Below are 19,455 nucleotides of genomic sequence, written 5' to 3' on the forward strand. Positions count from 1 at the left end.
CATTTAATATAAAAAACATAGGTTCTAGGCCTGGTCAGTGTGGCTCAGTAGTTGAGTGCCAACCCATGAACCAAGAGGTCACCGATTCCTGGTCAGGGCACATGTCCAGGTTGTGGGCCCAATCCCCAGTGTAGGACATGCAGGAGGTGGCCAATTGATGGTCTCTCTTATTGATGTTTCTATCACTCTCTCACTCTCCCTTCCTCCGTCTCAAAAAATAAAATATTATAAATTAAAAAAAAAAATAGGTTCTAAAACAAAAGTGATTTGCTAGTGAAACAGAAAATTATCATAATCAGCCTATAAGGTAATTTTTAAAAAGGATACAAAATATAAAATGGCAGTGATCTCAAATAGATAAATATTCTATAATTTTCCTGACATGGTATAAAACTTGTATGACTTAGATATGGATGTCCCTAAATAGGGTCAGTAAAAAAAAATGCCTCTTAATAATGCAGCTGGGGGGAGGGTGGGATATTGCAGTTTGCTAGTTTGTGTCCAGATTGCTTTCATAAAAATAAGATTTATGATAAGATAAATTGAGACAAGATAAATTTGAAGATACAGATGTCTTTATTCCATTTCAATTTTACACCTTCTTAGCCACCCAGCCAAAACTGTAGACTGTAGTATATAATGAATGTTTCTGTGATAAAAAGACATAGTGAGTGAGGGAGGAATGGGAGGAATAGGGACAACATTAAGTATGACTTATTTTCGCCCGTCGGTGTGGCTCAGTGGTTGAGCATTGACTCATGCACCAAGAGGTCACCAGTTCCATTCCTGGTCACCACAAATGCCTAGGTTGGGGGCCAAATCCCCAGTGAGGGGCATGCAGGAAGCGGCCAATTGATGTTCTCTCTCATCAATGATTCTATCTCTCTCTCCCTCTCCTTTCCTCTCTCTCTCTAAAACCAATTAAGAAAAAAAAAAAAAGGATGACCTACTTTCCTTAAATTGAGCCCAAAGGTCCCATTCTTTTTCTCCATTGCTACCCACATTTCATATCTGCCACTGCTTCTCAGTCAGCTAAATTATGGGTCTCCCAAAGTGTACAAAGACAGCCCATCCTGGTGAGAGTCCTATAGACTGCCCACCTCACCACAAAGCTCTTAAAGACTCCGAATTTTATTAGTGAAGTAGGTTAGGAATTATCTACTATACACCATATTATAAAGTGGATCATAAATCCTGACTGAGGTGGTGAGATGATTCAGGTGGAGGAAACTGAATATTTGACATTTGGATTTCATAACCTGAAAATTTGAGAGTAGGCATGTTTAGACGCACGTCCTGAGTCTTCCCAAGTTCCTGTACAATCACTACTAGTTATTAAAAGCCCCACTCCCCACACACTATTCTCTGGACCCAAGACTGAATTGCAAATAAATGAGAATAAAGTTACATTAAAATAACTGTACTCAAATGTTAAAACTTTTTCAGAAATGAGACATTCAGGGACTGGTAATTAAACTGTTCTTAACATAATACTTAGTTCATGCTGCCTGAGAATGCCTGGATGGGAATGTTGCCAGGAAACTTGTGCTCACCTTCTTTTATATTTTTACAGTCTATAAGCACATGGCCACAAACTCATCTCCCAATCAATCCTAAGTGCTTGTAAGTGCAGCTGCCCATTCATATTTCCACCAAACTCTCTGTCCTAATTCAACACCTAGTTGCATGTTCAGCCCTCATCAAGAATTATCACTGTGCTTATCCTACTTTTCCAAGGTTACCACTCCTTTATTCTGAGCACTCTATTCTCTCCTTGCTCAGAAGTCTAATGAGCTTCTGGGATGACAGAAGAAAGACACAACGGTTCTCTCAAACACAGATGGTTCCTTTCTTTCTTATTCTTTTTTCAAGGAGTTAAAATATGCTTTTGTTGATGAACACAAAAAACAAACTGAAATTATATGAAGAAAATGTGATATCATATCAACAAACACATGCAGATACTTAAAGTAGAATAAAGTTGTAATGCAGGGACAAAGAAAAAAATCACTAACATCTCTATCCAGAACTCTGCCCGTGCTGTTCAGAAAAAGCATTTGCTTAACAGGATCCAAAAGCACCCAATAATCCACATTGTCCTTCAAAGAGAGTTCTATGGTGGGGTTTGGTCCTCCAGCAGTCCCTTTGATCAGCATGTTATCCACCAGAATGGTACCTGGAAGCCAAAAAAAGTTATTTGAATACATATTCTACTTGCATGCATTCTTCTAAAAAAATACGTTTTTATTTATTTTTTAGAGAGAGTAAGGGAGAGAGAGATAGATATACTAATGTGGGAAACATTGATCGGCTGCCTACTGCATGCCCTCACTGGGGATCAAGCCCACAATCCAGCTGTGTACCCTGACCAGGAATCAAACGGGGACCTCTCAGTCCATGAGATGATGCTCAATCCACTAAGCCACAGTGGCCGGGCTTGTATGAATTCTTTAACAAAGTTAATATGCTGGCTGACTTGCACATGTATTTTAAATACAAAAATATTCAACTCTATATCTGGCATGATATAAAAAAAAAGTCCTGTTTCAAAAAGGCGTACAATACTTTTATTATGCTATTTATAAATGATATTTTGAGAGATGAAGGTAGGAAGCAGGGATTCAAACACTTGGTGAGTTTCATTATCTATTTCTTATTTGCCTTTAACAACAGGAATCTGTTCGTCTCCCCGTCCATCACTTCCCACAGGAGTTATCACTGAATTTTATCCTGAATAAAAGGAAATGCCTATAATAACAGAGACTGATACTTTAGTTCACTCAGTAAGACTTCTGATATGAAAAGAGATATCCCGAAAATAAGAGAAATGAAGAGATAAAGCAGTAGCAGAGTATCTCACAGTGAGAATTGCTTCTTTTTTCTTTTATCTTAAAGCAAATCCATAAAACATAAATCCTAATGTGAAAGACAAAACTAACATACAGACACACAATAGAAGCCATTCTTCTTTAAGATATGGCTAAGGTACTTGACTGGAACAACTCACTATTCCAATGTAACATTTCGATGTTTGCTTTCTTATATTTTTTTCAATGGGCTGAATTATAAGCATTTGTTGAATAAGATCCCAAAGGGAGTAAATCCCTAAGCTTTCCTATACTGTTAATGATTCCGCGCATTTTACAGTTTGAACAGAAACAGCACTGATGCAAATCAGATCCCACTATTTTCCCCATCCAGCAACAATCTCTTTCCCACACAAAATGCAACATAGCTGAGGGCAATCATTTCCAGCTGATTAATTTTACTAAATCACGGCATATAGAAGAGATGTGGCTATGCAAATAAAAATGTACTCTTCTAAAGATATTAGGATAAATGGCAGATATCTAGAGAGCTTATTGCCTGTGGATGGCATGCAAAAATATACAGATAATCCATAATTTTGAATCTAGATTGAAAGATAATCATGCAGAATGTATCTGCTGCATTTTGTAAAAATAAATTATTGGCCTTAATGTTATATCATTGGATAATTACAAATAAAAGGGTGGTCCTTTTACAAGATTTTCTCAGCAAATAAAAAAATAATAATAATCTATACTATTTATTTATCATATTATTTCTAATGAGCTTTATCTGGCTAAGGAATGTCAAAGGAACCATTGCTCCTTTGTAACAATAATATAAATCAGCAATTTTTTTCAACTGATGTGCTACAAGAATTTTTAAAACACGCAATACCTGACTATTTAGCCAGGAGCACTGACCTCTTTTCCTTAGACTGTCAAATAAAAAAATGACAGCAACCAAAACAACAATAGCCATCAGTGTGAATGAATCAAAATTATACCCATTTTTTGTCAGATTGGCAATTTATATATATATGTGTATATATATAAACTTTTGGTGTGATTCAGAATTTAAGTAATTAATTTATGTGTGCCATGAGATGAAAAAGTTGAAAATTACTGCTCTAAATAATGTTTAAACACTCATACTCTCCTGTACAGATACTGTTCTAAAGGCAGATTATCTTTTCCTATTTTTTTCACATGCTACTACACATATACATACACACAAATATTAAGCGAAACTCGTCCTATTTTTTTACTGAAATGGCAAACAGATAATCTATAGATAATACATCCAAAATACAGATCAGATAATGATGGCATTTTCTGATTTATAAATGTGTTTAAGGCTGGGATACACACTCATTTACAAATACTTCAAACACTAAGCCTTTGAAAAATTATTTGGCCTGTATTTCAAAATCTAATTAAAAAATCAAATATCATTTTTCTCTTTTCAAACAATAAAAACCAGAAAAAGGTACAACAGGTAAGTCAACTAACATTAACATTTATGTCTTGATTCAATAGTACATAACACCAATTCCAGCAGATCTTTTTATAACATACACACACAGGCACAGGAAGGAAAGGAGTTATTGCACTCTCCTTTGTAATACAGGTGAATTTTAACCAGAGAGATCTGTAATAGTTATTTTAACCATTATTAAGTCATTGAAACTAAAGCACTGCGTCTAGACTTATATTATTATTTAATGATGTTTTGGTTTGTTTCATAGAGTTGATCTAAGTATTTTTTTCCTTGCTCTTGACTCTCACCCTGTCTTCTTCAATGATTGAAACTTAACCATAAGTATTTCTAGCACTAGTGTGTTGAAAAGGAGAGAAATTTGCATTTATTTTAGTAAAATATTTCATTCGCATTGCCAAAAATCTCTCAAGGTTTCCCTATGCCATGTTACTAAGGTTTGGATAAGAAAGAGATGAGAGCACAGCTAAGGGAGACATGAAGCTGGAGGCGGAAGTTTATTTTATTATTTTTTAAATGAACATGGTGTTCACTCTGGCTTGCCTGGACAACCCTGTCCTCCACTCTTCTCTCAGCATGACAGGTGACACTAAGCTGAGGTTTACTTTAAGCCACAGGCCCTTCCCTTTATTTCCACCCCAGCAGTGGGCATTGTAACTTCCCACTGGTCCATGGATTTCTAGATCTGGGCACTTGCTCCTCTGAGACAATGCTGCTAAGAAGCTACCCAGAAGGGCAACTGGGCACAGAGAGAGAATGTGGTCCCCTTGCCTCCACTCTATTTTTCAAGCTTCTCTTTTGTTCAGTAAAACCTTTTCTTTAACCTCTTCCATATGATGTTTAAAATCTATTTCCATCCCTGATTCCATTTTAAATATAAGGACACAGATAGATTAAAAATAAAAGGATAGAATACACTATGTAGCACAAATTAGAGAGTTGGATGGCTCTATTATTATCAGAGAGTATACCAGAAGAAAGAATATTATTCAGAGTGACATATTTCATGGGAATAATGGGATAAATTAATCAACAGGTGTTAATGCTGAAAGACCTGTCTTTTAAAATAGGTGGTACCAAGATGAAATTCCCCTTACATAAAGACTTTCTTTCCTTATAATAAATGGCTACAATCAGGAAATAGGAAGTAAACTTAGTCTGATACTCATATCATAGATGTTAAGAGAACTGGTCCTGAAATTGACACTTAGAATGTAACCCTAGATCCATGGTTTGCCAGCTATGTGAAATAGCTAGATTACATAACCCTACTCACTTAAAAATTTCCTTCAAGTTCTAAAAGAATTAGTAACACTATAGAGCACCATTTGTATGTACCTGACAAACAAAAACAAAAACAAAACTTGTGTTTTTATTCCAGAGCACTAACAAAAACTAAAAGAATCACAATAAAAATAATAGCACAAATATTTAATGATATTTTTACCAAGTGTCACAGTAAGTCAGCATTTTCCACCCTAAGTTTTACATTTAGGATGTAAAATATTTGGGTTTATGCTTCGTCCTTCAAGAAGTAGGTATTGAGGACCATTTGCTTCTAAATAGAGACCTTGTCATCAAAATTGAAAACCTGATTTGGTATTCAGCTTTCTTCATTAATCTATTGTTTCAATTCAAGAAATAATCTTGCAGCTCCTTCATCTGTACCCACAGCTTTTCCATATTAATGAATTATCAAACATTCCCACTAAAGCAGACTCTACTTGTACTAAAGAAAGGGGCTGCAGTAGATCTTCAGCCTTATTCTTACAGAGCTAATCTTTTATTTTAATTATGAGGAAAGCTTGTGTGGAATATTTCAAGAGATACATATGATGTAAAATAATTTATGAATCAAGATAATTTCCTCTTTATATCAACATTATTCCCCTATAACCCATATGTACAACACAATTTGCATCAAAGAAGAGCCTGCTGGTTTGCTCTGATGACTAAGTGAGATAATGTATGTGAAGTACTGATCTCAGAACCTGGTATGGAATCAGGACTTGAAGACTGTGAATTATAGTTATTGTTGTTGATATAAATGGCTGCAATTTTAGAAGGGAAAGCATTTGAAACTAAAGCAAAATGACTCATTTTATGTTCCAAAGGTCTTTACAAATCAATTCCACTGTTCATATCACAGAGCTAGCAATACCATGTTTTAGTACACAAGTCTGGCAAGCAATCTTTAAAAATGTATATGAACTCAAAATATTTGCATTCAAAAGAATCATTCTAGGAAGTTAGAAGTAATGAGACGGTGCTTACTGTAGATACAACTGTAAAGAGAACCCCTTGTTTCCATGAACAGGTTTTCCTACATTGCATTTCTATTGATAGGCAACCCATTTAGGCCAGCTATCACTAGGGAGAGATAGCCACTCTTTCCACTTACTGACCTTAGATAATTTAGATTTTTCTCCTAGAAACTAAAATTAAATTTAAGGAACAGAAAAAGGTCTTTTTCAACAAAGTCATGTCAGTAGTAATCGTTAGATTCAACACTTTTTACTCATCCCCAATGTATGTTTGATTCTACTGGGAACTATAGACACATGTATACATACACGCAGACAAATATACATGTATATTATAGGTACTACATATATGTATGCATGTGTGTGTATAATTTAACGTTTTTCTGCAAAACCTATTTGCTTCTTGAATCAGGCAGTTACAAAACAAACGAATTACTCTAAAATGCTGTGGAGGTGACAGTGTGAAAGTAGGAGGTGTTACGTAGCCTTTCTCATTAACCTAATTTAATGAAGCTGAAAGAGTGACTTCTACAGGGAGAGTAGTTGACTATTTGGGTTCATTCCAAACATTAAAATAAATGAAATCACTCTGCATAGAACCCACTACTTGTTGCTATAAAACAATTAATCAAACATGTACAACTGATAGAAATTGTGTGAAATATCTCACAACTATCTTTCCCCGGTTTAAGCCAACCGGGAGAAGGTTCAGCGACATCACATAGCCAGGAGAATCCACTGCTCTCTTGCATGTTATCCCCTGCAAACAAAACCATAAACAAAGCTCCCAAGTGTACATTATTTGATTAAAACAAATTAAAAAAAATAAAATAAAAGTAAAAATGTTACTAATATGCAGGGTTTTTTAGTGAGGTAAACACTATGCCTGGCCATGACATAGTTGTTATTGAGTAAAATTAAGATTCTAAAATTCATAGGCTAAAAAAACTCTTTTTGTGCTGAGATCTTCTGTATTGAAATATTCAAGGACTTTCCTGGAAGTAGGATTTCTACTTTGATTCATCACATTTTTTCATTTATAATTACATAAACTATTCACTTCAGTTAAGCATATTGTCATATTGTATCTAGATAGCTAGTTGGTTAAAAGGAATTATATGTGTGCCCAGCAACTTCATAAAGAAAATATAACTTTTGATTGCGTTGTTTGAAAATTAGGGATATCTTAACCACATGAAATAAAAAATGATACCAATCAAGTCAACAGTGATTAAGCAAAAGCTTACAAAGATTAACAGCACATCACTTAGCAAAACTATATTGCTAATTACAATATATTTTATTTACTTCAATAGAACAAACCGTTATAAAATGGGCAGTTTTATTCAAGTGCACTTCACTCCTATTACTTCAGCAACATTATTTACTTATGATTTTTATATCATGATGTACAATAGGTGATATATCAAGCATGATATAAATATTAAAGTATAAAACTTCAGAAATAAAGGTGTTTTTTTTTTTTAATTATTCTATTCTTAACTTTTCCTTAGAAGTGGACATAAATACACTTGACACTTTGGAAATTGCTAGTATCTAGATTTCGTTGTGAGTAAAGTATTAAGTAGATGAATATATATCATGCATATTGGTGAAGTCATGTTTATTTTGTTTATAAGTCATTTATTCAAATATAAATAGAATCACAGAATTTTAGAATTAGAAGATAATCTGCCATCCTTTTATTTATATATATGTGTGTATATATATATATAGATAGATATGTATATATATGAAAAATATATATATTTTTATCTGAAAAAAATATATATGGAAAAATATATATATGGAAAATGAAATAAAGATAGTCCTCTGGTATCTCCACATCACCCTATCCCAAGCATTAAAATGGCCTGACTAAGGTGATACAGCTAATAAAAGAATATCTAAAACCAAAGTCCAGGTTACTGCTTCACAATTTACATCTTCATTCCCTATATGTTGCTGTTATCTTGGAAACATACAAACTTTTTTTTAAAAATAGGAAATTATAAAAACCTTGTTAGTATTGTTTTGAGTCCATGAGACATTCACACAAAAATCTGACAGATGTATAAATTCACTATTTGGAATCCTATGCCCTATAATTTTCTGACAAAATGTCAAAATTTAAAATAAGATATGGGGAGACCAGTAAAATGTAATTATCAATGATGTGAAACTAGAACTAACTTTTCCAGATTGTAGATGATAGATATAGATATAGATACAGATGACACAGAGATAGATAGAACCTCTGACTTTATAGTTTACCACTCATAAAAGAGAATAGATAGTTGGCACTAGGGACAGTCCAATTAAACTTCAGATGAGACTGGGATTATCAGTTTAAAAAGTCAACATGCCAGCCTAGAGTCCCTTGGAACAACCATGGTACCTTCATCCTACTGTGGCAGAGGGAATAATCCTGAGCTAATAAGCTAGATCTGAGTTTAGAGAAATTGAAAAGGTTTCATGGTAAACAGACTCCTAAGGTGCCTCCCAGGTGCGTGCCTCCTGGTTTTATGTGATGCCCTACTCTAGAGTGTGGGTGGAACCCGTGACTTGCTTCTAACCAAAAGAATGTGGCAAAGGTGATGGGAAGTTATACTTACATGTTCATTATGAGGTTATATTATATAAGATTCTAGTGACTATTTTTGGGGGCACTTTCTCTGTTTTTTCCTTACTGGCTTTGGCAAAGGATTAGCCATGTTGGGAGGTCCCTTTAGGAGCTGCGGGTAGTCTCAGCTGACAGCCAGACAGACATAGAAACTTCAGTCCTATAAGCACAGGGAAAGGGACTGAGTGAACTTGGAAGCTTTCGCTTTCCTAGTGAAACTGAGGACAACAGCCCAACTACTTGATTATTCCCTCTGTCACAGTAAGATGAAGGTACCATGGTTGTTCCAAGGGACTCTAGGCTGGCATGTTGACTTTTTAAATTGATAACTCCCAGTCTCACCTGAAGTTTAACTGAACTGTCCCTGATTGTAATCTTGTGAGACTATGAGCGAAGGACCTGGCTGTACTGGGCCTGAACTCCTGACCCAAAGAAATAGTGAATATGTGCTGTTGCAGAACACTTTGTTTTAATATTATTCTGCATTGATTGATGACTAATATAGCTCTAAAGGCAGAAGATCTATGTTCAAAATCTTGGCCCCACTACTGATCGGGGAAAGTTTCCTCTGATCAGGGAAAGTTTCCTAGTTTCTTATAATCAGCAACATGTATTATTACGAGGAATAAATAAAGCCACGTATACAAGAAAGGTAGTTTCTCAATGAACAAAGCTTTCCATCCCACTGCCACTGGGAGCTTATATAGACTGAAGCACGTGAAAGGGTTATTCATTTTATTTCATTAAATTGGGAATGTTACCATAATACCTTAGAATATAATATCACACTTTTATAACTAAGATAAAGGAATCACGGAACATAGCAAAAAGCCAACAGAAAAAAAAAAAAAAAAAGAGAGAGAAGACCATAACATAAAACAGAAAACAAAAGGGGAGGGGCAAGAGTCTATTCAAAATTATCACTCAGAGTTTGTCGTGAAGCAAAAGGCCATTTCACTGTGGCAAAAATAAGTGAACAAGATAACAAGAATCATATTAGTGATGCTTATCAGCATTTGCTTACTGTATTAGCTGGGTTAAATAACAAAATATAAACTCTACGTGGATTACAATATATCTAAATTATGGGCATATGAAAATGAAAATGATACAGAATACAGTACGATTGTATTATTTTTTGACCATCAAATGGCTGCAGTTTAAATAGAGAGATAGACCATTCCATACTTAAAAATATACATAATTACAGAAAGGCAGCTTAAAAAATGAGCCATATTTCTCACAACCCCCCACCATTAAAAAGATTATAGACTCTAATCAGGCAGTTGTTATTCAGAAAAAAATATCACTGCTTGAAATAAAAACATAAAGTATTGAAGACACTGTTTTAAAATGTGTATGAGGACTGAGCGATAAAAAGAGATGAAGGCTAAATTCTTCTTGAAGAAGTTCAGCTTCTTAACCTGTGACTCCACTGGAATAAATTAGAAACCTTGAATCCTAGAGTGTTCTTAAACTTTACAACAATAAATTAAATCTCTAGCAAGATAATGATCACAATTTTTTTACCAAAACTTCACTTGCAAGTATAATTTTGCTTTCTTTAGTGAAATTTCAACTTAGGAAGTTTCATTGTTAAACATGTAATTTAAAATAAAAGATTAGACTGTTTTGAACAGTATTTCAATGTTAAAGAATTTAATTCAATATATTTATAAGTATGATTGATTAGAATGAAAGAATTACTTAACCACTAGGAGAAAAAAACTATTGGATATGTTTGTCTACTCCTTTCGTAGTTGAAGAGTTTATATCAAACTTGCAAATGTAATTTAAAATGCTCACAGGACTTTAATAAATAAAAATTGCACATAGAGTTAACAGTATAGAGGAATTGTTTGTTAAGTAATGGATTAATAAAACATTAATAAAAAATAAATTAAGGTGTTTTCTCTTTTTAAATTAGTTTTCTATGTTTATTATAGATATAACATGATTTATGTTTAATTTACAGTAAATTATTATTTTTATTTTAAATATATCATTTAAATAAATTTTATCCAAAACCCAAGCAAATTTCCATTCACAGACAGACCACATGTTAAAGAATAAATAAGCAAAAATACCTCATTTAATGAAAGGCCCACAGGAGACTTGGATAAAAGAAAGGACATAGCAATAAGTAATAGGGGCAAAATTAATGGTAGTCACAAAATAATGAACATATCTTTCAATAGCATCAATTTATATTTATATAAATTGGATTTATATTCTAGGCAGCAAGGTAGGTTATATACATAGTCTTCTCTTATTTCTAACTACAGATTTAATTTGCAATAAGTATTTTAAATACTTTACTCTGTAGATCAATTTGTACAATAGCAATGTGGTTTTTTAGTACCCCTGCAAGAATTATAAGTGGTGATAACTCTAAAGTTAAATCTGTTTTCTCGCCTCTAAAATTATTCAATGAAACAAATGCCATAAACAATAAGGCAAAGTTCTTTAAAGAGAAATAGGAGTAAAGAATAAAACATGAGAATCTTATGATTATATTACATTTCGATTAGAAAGACATCACAGAAAAGTAATTTATTTCAATAGGTAATTTGCCCCTGGAAGCAATCAATTAATTGGAGAAAATGTTTTGCATATTAAATGATCATGCAGAGTTTGCTTTTCTGTATAGAAACAGACATGTACTAAGACAGCAAATTCTTTCATTTTTCTATCACAATGTCACTATAATAGAAAAGTAAATGAGCTTCAGTTTGATTAAAGAGCCACAAATGCACTCAAATGTTAAAAATTTTTTAAAAACAGTACTTCCTAAAAGTGTTTTCCTCTACATTATATAAAAAAAAAACACACGAAACTATAACAGGATAGACAGATAGGCACATCATATGAGAAGCTGATCTAGCTAAATACATTTAATTTAATATGCTTTGTAACTACAAATAAAATAAACTTTCTTAGTCATATTCCTTTTACATAAGATTAACTTTTAATTAAATTAAATAAACTAAATAAAATAAGTTTCTTTCAGAAATTTTTAAAAGGTTATTTTATCATTTTAGTCTCTATGATGAAAATCAGAAAAAGACACTTTATGTGTTGAAGAAGCTATTTTAATCCCAGAAACAGTGCATTTCCATAATCTGTTATTACCTGGCACTTTCTTATTTAATGTAGAGGATGGTTGTTCAACTTGAATTGATCCACTATTAACCAGAAATCCACTAGAAAGTGATTGTCCAATTGTATATTTAACTTACTAGTACTATAAATAAGATTAAAAGTTGTATAAGCTTAACTAAATCAAGAAGAAAACTATAATTTTGAAACTGGAACTCATAATCCCTAATATTAATACCCAAGAAACTACTAATAGTCTTTTTTTTTTTTTTTAATCATCCTTACCCGAGGACATTTTTCCATTCTTTGTTCAGATAGAGTGGGATGGAGAGAGAGGAACAGAGAGAGAGAGAAACATCGATGTGAAAGGGACACATCGAGTGGTCGCCACCCGCACAACCAACCAGGGCCGGGGACAAACTGCAACCGAGGTACATGCCCTTAGCGGAAACCAAACCCGGGTCTCTCCGGACCGCAGGCCGATGCTCTAACCACTGAGCCAAACCGGCCAGGGCCTAATAGTCTTTTATACATTGAAAAGTTGTCTTCATTTAAAAAACAAAACTAAACAAACAAAAAACCTCAGGTTGATAAATAGCAAAAAGTAAAAGAATAAATTCTTAACTTACAATTGTTCTATTTCATAAACTGATAAATTCACCAATATTTATCAGAATTCTTGCATAGCCTTGGCCAGTATTGCTCAGTGGTTAGAGTGTTGGCCTGCCGTCCAGAGAGACCCGGGTTCGGTTCCCGCTAAGGGCACGTACCTCGGTTGCAGTTTGTCCCCGGCCCTGGTTGGGTTGTGTGGGTGGCAGCCACTCAATCTGTACCTTTCACGTCGATATTTCTTTCTCTTTCTCTCTCCCTCCCAAACTAGACAGCTTAAATTTTTATCTATCTATTTATTTATTTATTTATTTATTTTTGTTGTTTTTCTTTTTTAAAATTAATTTATTTTTTATTTATTAATTTGTTTTTGTTACAGATGGTTTTCATTTTTCCCCCAATGACACCCTCCTCCCCTTTCCCCCCGCCCCATCCGCAACTTTCTTATCTATGTTCATTGGTCATGCATACATGCATACATGCATATAAGGTCTGTGCTTTATCTCTCCCCCTACCAACGCCTCCGCCTCTGAGGCTTGTCAGTCTGTACCCCACCTCTGTGTCTCTGGGTTAATTTTGTTCAACAGTTTGTTTAGTTCATCATGTTCCACAAATAAGTAAGATCACATGATATTTGTCTTTCTCTGCTTGACTTGTTTCGCTTAGCATAATACTCTCCATGTTCCTCCTTGTCATCTCAAAGGATAAGAGATCTTTCTTTCTTACAGCTGCATAGTACTCCATTGTGTACATGTACCACAGTTTTTTAATCCACTCATCTACTGATGGACACTTGGGTTGTTTCCAGTTCTTAGCTATTGTAAATAGTGCTGCTATGAACATAGGGGCACATATATTTTTTCTGATTGGTGTTTCAGGTTTCTTAGGGTATATTCCTAGAAGTGGGATCACTGGGTCAAATTGCAGTTCAATTTTTAACTTTTTGAGGTAACACCATGTTATTTTCCACAGTGGTTGCACCAGTCTGCATTCCCACCAGCAGTGTACTAGAGTCCCCTTTCTCCACACCCTCGCCAACACTTGTTTGGTGATTTGTTGATGGTGGTCATTCTGAGAGGTGTGAGGTGATACCCCATAGTTATTTTAATTTGCATCTCTCTGATGATTAGTGATATTGAGCATTTCTTTATATGTCTCTTAGCCATCTGTATGTCCTTTTTGGAGAGGTGTCTATATAGGTCCTCTGCTCATTTTTTAATTGAATTCTTTGTCTTCCTTTTGTTGAGTGGTATGAGCACTCTATATATTTTGGAAATTAGCTTCTTATCTGATGCATCATTGGTGATTATGGTCTCCCATATAGTGGGATCCCTTTCCGTTTTGAAGGTTGTTTCTTTTGCTGTACGGAGGCTTTTGAGTTTGATATAGTCTCATGTGTTCATTTTTTCCTTTGTTTCTCTTGCCGTAGGTGTTGTATCAGTGAAAATTCTGCTGTGTTATGATGTCTGAGATTTTGTTGCGTACATTTCCTTCTAGAATTTTTATGTATTCACGGGTTACATTTAAGTCTTTTATCCATTTTAAGTTTATTCTCATGTATGGTGAAAGTTGGTGTACTAGCTTCATTTTTATGCAAGTATCTGTTCAATTTTCCCAAAACCATTTATTGAAGAGATTGTCTTGACTCCACTGTATGCTCTTGCCACCTTTGTCAAATATTAATTGAGCATATTGTCTTGGGTCCATTTCTGGGTTCTCTATTCTGTTCCATTGATCTATCTGCCTGTTCATGTGCCAGTACTAAGCTGTTTTGATTACAGTGGCTTTGTAGTATAATCTGAAATCTGGTAATGTGATCCCTCCAACTTTGTTCTTCCTTTTGGAGATTGCTGTGGCTATTTGGGGTCTTTTTTGTTCCATATAAACTTTTGGAGTGTTTGTTCTAGTTCTGTGAAGTATGTCATTGGTATTTTGATGGGGATAGCATTGAATCTATAGATTGCTTTGTGTAGTATGGACATTTTAATAATGTTAATTCTCCCAATCCATGAACAGGGTATGTGCTTCCACTTTTTTTATATCTTCCTCTATTTCTTTTTTCACTAACCTATAGTTTTCTGCGAATAGGTCCTTTATTTCTTTGCTTAAGTTTACTCCTAGGTATCTTAATTTTTTTGCTGCGGTGGTAAGTGGGAATGTCTTTTTAGTTTCTCTGTGATTTCATCATTTGTGTATAAGAATGCCATTGATTTCTTAACGTTAATTTTGTATCCTCCTACTTTGCCAAATTCATGTATTAAGTATAGTAGATTTTTGATGAAGTTTTTAGGGTTTTCTATGTCCCATATTATGTAATCTGCAAATAATGACAGTTTCACTTCCTCTTTTCCAGTTTGGATCTCCTTTATTTTTTCTTCATGTGTAATTGCTGTGAAGCTTAAATTTTTTTAAAAGCTTACTTGTTAAAACAAAACATTTTAAAAAGTGGTCAATTTTATAGGCACTCGGACAAGAATTTAAAATAATGCTAGATATAGATATTAGCATAAACAAAAGACACACATTTAGAAGGAAAATAAATTTGGAAGAGTGAAAAAATCAACACACTCAAACAAAAGGCAGAGAAGAGACCATAATAGGCCAGAAGTCTGGATTAGTGCCAGGCAGGCTTTGCAGTGAGTCATTAGACTGAGTTCAGTCAATCTGAGTGTCCTATGGAGACACTGACAGTTAGGAGTCAAACTGAAATGGTTAGACTGTGATTTGCATTTTCTGTCATGTATCTTTGCTTATCACCCCATATGTGGCTGATTTTCATAAACTAAGACCTAGAGCTTTACAACCTTTTTCTCTGTATTTATGTCAAATTTTTAATAAAGATGACTGTTAAAAAAAACAAAAACAAAAACAAAAAACAAAAAGAACAAACCATTACAAATAAACAAGACTAGCCCGGCTGGTATAGCTCAGTAGATTGAACATCGTCCCATGGACTAAGAGGTCCTAGTTCAATTTCCGGTCAGAGCACATGCCTGGGTTGGGGTTTGATCCCCAGAGGGGGTGTGCTGGAGGCAGCCGATTGATATTGCGTACTCATCAATGTTTTATCTCTCTCTCCCTTCTTGTCTCTAAAAAATAAATAAAAACATATTTTTAAGAAAAATAAATAAAGATGATAATTGATGGTTTGTTCTTTTAAAGCTAATTAACCAAACTTTAAAAAATTAAAATAGTTTTTATAATGCCAAGTTTACCTAAATTATATTATGTAGTTATCAAAGAGTTATTTTATATTGCTGAAACAGCTTTTTCTGTCACACCTCAACTTGGTAAACAACATAGGTTTTCTAGTTTCTACTCTGTTGTAATTTATATATGGGATACATGGGGGATTATACTTCTCAGTAAAACAAATATAAACTATTTTGACCTTCATTCCTTCAGGATCATTTTCATCAACATCCTTTCATTAATTGTTAGAATCACATGCATAAAAGTGTTTTTTCATGACAAAAAAAGTCCAGTAAATCATGTTCATCATTAATTTATTGAGGTTAAAACAAATAATATATCTTATTTCTGAAATTTAATCAAAATGTATTAGTTAAGAGAGACTTTATATACATTTAAGTTATTATAAAATTAGTTATGAAAATAAATGTTTGCATTTTCTCTGAATTTTGGATTATTTGGGACTATAGTTGGAAAATTAACCTCACCCACTGTAACATGGTAACACATGGACTAGTCCACAAACACTTGAAATAGTCTTTGTTCACTAATATGAGCTCACTATCATGCATTTCGCTGTTATAGAAAATTGCTATGAAAGTTTCTTATAGCATATTCACAATTTCTGCACTTATCACATTGAGACCAGTAAAAAACACTTCAAGGACCAGCACAGGCCTTTTATACCCTCTTTGAATAGACTGGCCTCTGATACATCAGAGCAGAGAGCAGGCAGAGACAAATGCAAGAAAACATTTGGGTTCACCATAGAGGAAATATGAAATCCCATCAGTTACTACATTATACTTTCTAAAGGTTAGTCACTACTAGTGTTTTTCATATAAGGTACTATTTTAAAAATGGGCACAAGAAGGTGGTTGATGTCAGGTAAACCTTTTCTCTGTATTTATGTCAAATTTTCCAAAAAGATGACTGTTAAAAAAAACAACAACATTACAAATAAACAAGACTAGCCACAGTTGCTACAGTCTCCATTTAGTTAGTAACTGTTAGGAGGCCTAATTCTTTCTTTCATCATAGCTGCTTTCTTCCACCATGCATTCCATCTTCTCCTTATCTTCTGTAAGTCGAATAGTTTGTTTGTTTGTTTACCTTGTAGAATGACACAAGCATTCATTTGTGTACGATTTGTGTCCTTGGGGGACTTGTCTTTAATGGCTTGCCACCATTTTCCACTGCCCAGGACTTTGGGGCAAGGGAAAACTGAGAGGTATCGCAGTAAATCTCCTGGATTTGTATCTGGTCCGCTTGCCTCACTGGTCCTTATTGTATTTCTGTGAGGTCATCAAGACCAATTATCCCCAGTCAGTACAAAAATATTGCACTAGTGAGAGGTTCAATAGCACATGAGCTGTTCACAAATGGCCAGGGAATAAATTGAATATCTAATTCATCTACAACATGACTAAGTTTCCTGATGGAAGCATTCATCCTCTGAGCATAGAAACTCAAATTCCATTTATCTTGAGGTCTCATAGCAGGAAGCAAAAGTACACTGACCTCTAACTTAAGGCATATGGCACATGTTGTAGGAGAACAACACAATCTCAAAGAATATCATTCTTAGCCCTAATCTGAAAATTCAGCAGCATATCTTATCATCCTGGCAAGCTAGCAGTTTCTGGGTGAAGGAACATGATAGTAACACCATTGATATATTATGTGGATGTGAGGTCTTGACTATTTCATTGGACTTAAAATTAATCTTTTGGTTGGAAATAACGTTGTATTACTAGCATGAAATGATAAAGGCAATGGAAAAGTCATATTCTGCACATGTGGATGGTGGTGATTCAGGCAGAAAAACTGTAGGAAGGTAATGCAAGATTTATACTAAATAATGTGTTGTCTTCTCCTTGATGAAAGAGTGTCTATGTCACTGGACAGCCAGCTGGTTTCCCTGGGGAGTGACACCATATTAGGGACCCAGATTGGGTTCTGTTGCTACCAAGTTGAGCATTTAGTAATAGAGGTAGTCAAGGCAGCCTTAGTGAGCCTATGTATCAACCATCCCTGTCACTATGGTCACTTTGTACATAGAGTTATTTCTTTATTCTGAGATCAGAAAACCACATTCCATTACAGCATCCTTCACAGCCATCCCTAAACCATAGAGAACAGTATGTTGAGCTCTTCAAGGAAGCTCTGTGCTCCCTTTACTAATACATTTGTTAAACCTTGTTGCTGTGTATATCTTCTGGGAACCCTTGAAGGGTAGGATGAAGGGTAGTTATCAGGTTATACATAAACGTAAATCCATTTTACTCTTTCATCACCCTGAGCCTTTAAACTCCTTCTCTGAAATCCTGTTTCTCATATTTAATATGCATATTAATCTTCTAGGAATCTTGTAAAAATGATAAATTCTGATATAGTTGATGCATTTAGTATTTGTAGTAGATATATTGTTGTTGATGCTGATGCTGCTTGCCTGTACATCCACTTTAAGTAACTCAGCTTTATCACAATTATTCTCAAAGTACGGTTCCCCAGGCAGACTCGCAGCTGCACATGGCAACTGTTTAGAAATCCATGTTTGTGCCTCCATCTCAGACTACAAATTTACAAACTTGGAGGGCAGGGTGCTAGAATCTGTATTTTAGCAAGACCACCATGTGATTCTGACACTTGCTAATGTTTGAGAGCCCTGTTTTATAATATGCTTAAGAAGTTTAGCTGTTTCAATCTCATTAAGTAATTGTAAGCCAGCATTGAGACCTGGTTTTGATTAGCCAATCTAACAGACTATTTCACAACATGTTTCAGTGTGCTAGCCAATACATGACACACTGGATCCAGTGCCTATGCACTCATAAAAAAGAAGTCAGCCCAAGATAATTTTATATTTCATTTTGCATTCTCTAACACAATTAGAATTAATTCCCATACATACTGTCTGGTCAATATCCTACTACTATTTTGGTATTTAGTCTATCTTGTTTTGAAGCTGGATTTATTTTTGTATTGGAGCTGTCCAGAACTAACATTTGTATCATCTCAAGCATATATTTGTTTTCAATACATAAATGTTTACAATTCAATAAATTTTCTGGTGCTGCTCCATTTGTCAGAAATGTTCCCACTGAAGAACATATTAAAGAGTGTTGTTTTAATTGACTTATATTTCTAAGCCACCACCTAAGGAATGAAAACAATTAAAATTTTAAAAATTATCCAGAAGAAAAAGTGTGCTGCGAATACCTAGATACAATCAAGCACATGCATTGTTTCCTCTTGTTTTATTTTTGTTCTTGTGGCTATTGCAGCAGATCTGTAATTAACTATTTCAGAAAAGCAAAATTATAATAAATATAAAGCAATTAAAAGTGCATGACCAATGGA

General features: G+C 34.3%; 1 protein-coding gene across 2 annotated transcripts in view; it reads right to left on the reverse strand.

The window, feature by feature from the left end:
- PCDH15 (protocadherin related 15) overlaps window positions 1-19,455 on the reverse strand; it is a 737,327-nt gene that overhangs the window by 442,863 nt on the left and 275,009 nt on the right. For both annotated transcript variants that reach the window (XM_036264711.1, XM_036264710.1), the window contains one exon: window positions 2,016-2,176. In XM_036264711.1, the coding sequence (XP_036120604.1) occupies window positions 2,016-2,176 (161 nt within the window). The remainder of the gene's footprint in view (window positions 1-2,015; window positions 2,177-19,455) is intronic.

The sequence above is a fragment of the Molossus molossus genome, unplaced genomic scaffold (assembly GCF_014108415.1).
Source record: "Molossus molossus isolate mMolMol1 unplaced genomic scaffold, mMolMol1.p scaffold_m16_p_17, whole genome shotgun sequence".
NCBI lineage: Eukaryota > Metazoa > Chordata > Mammalia > Chiroptera > Molossidae > Molossus > Molossus molossus.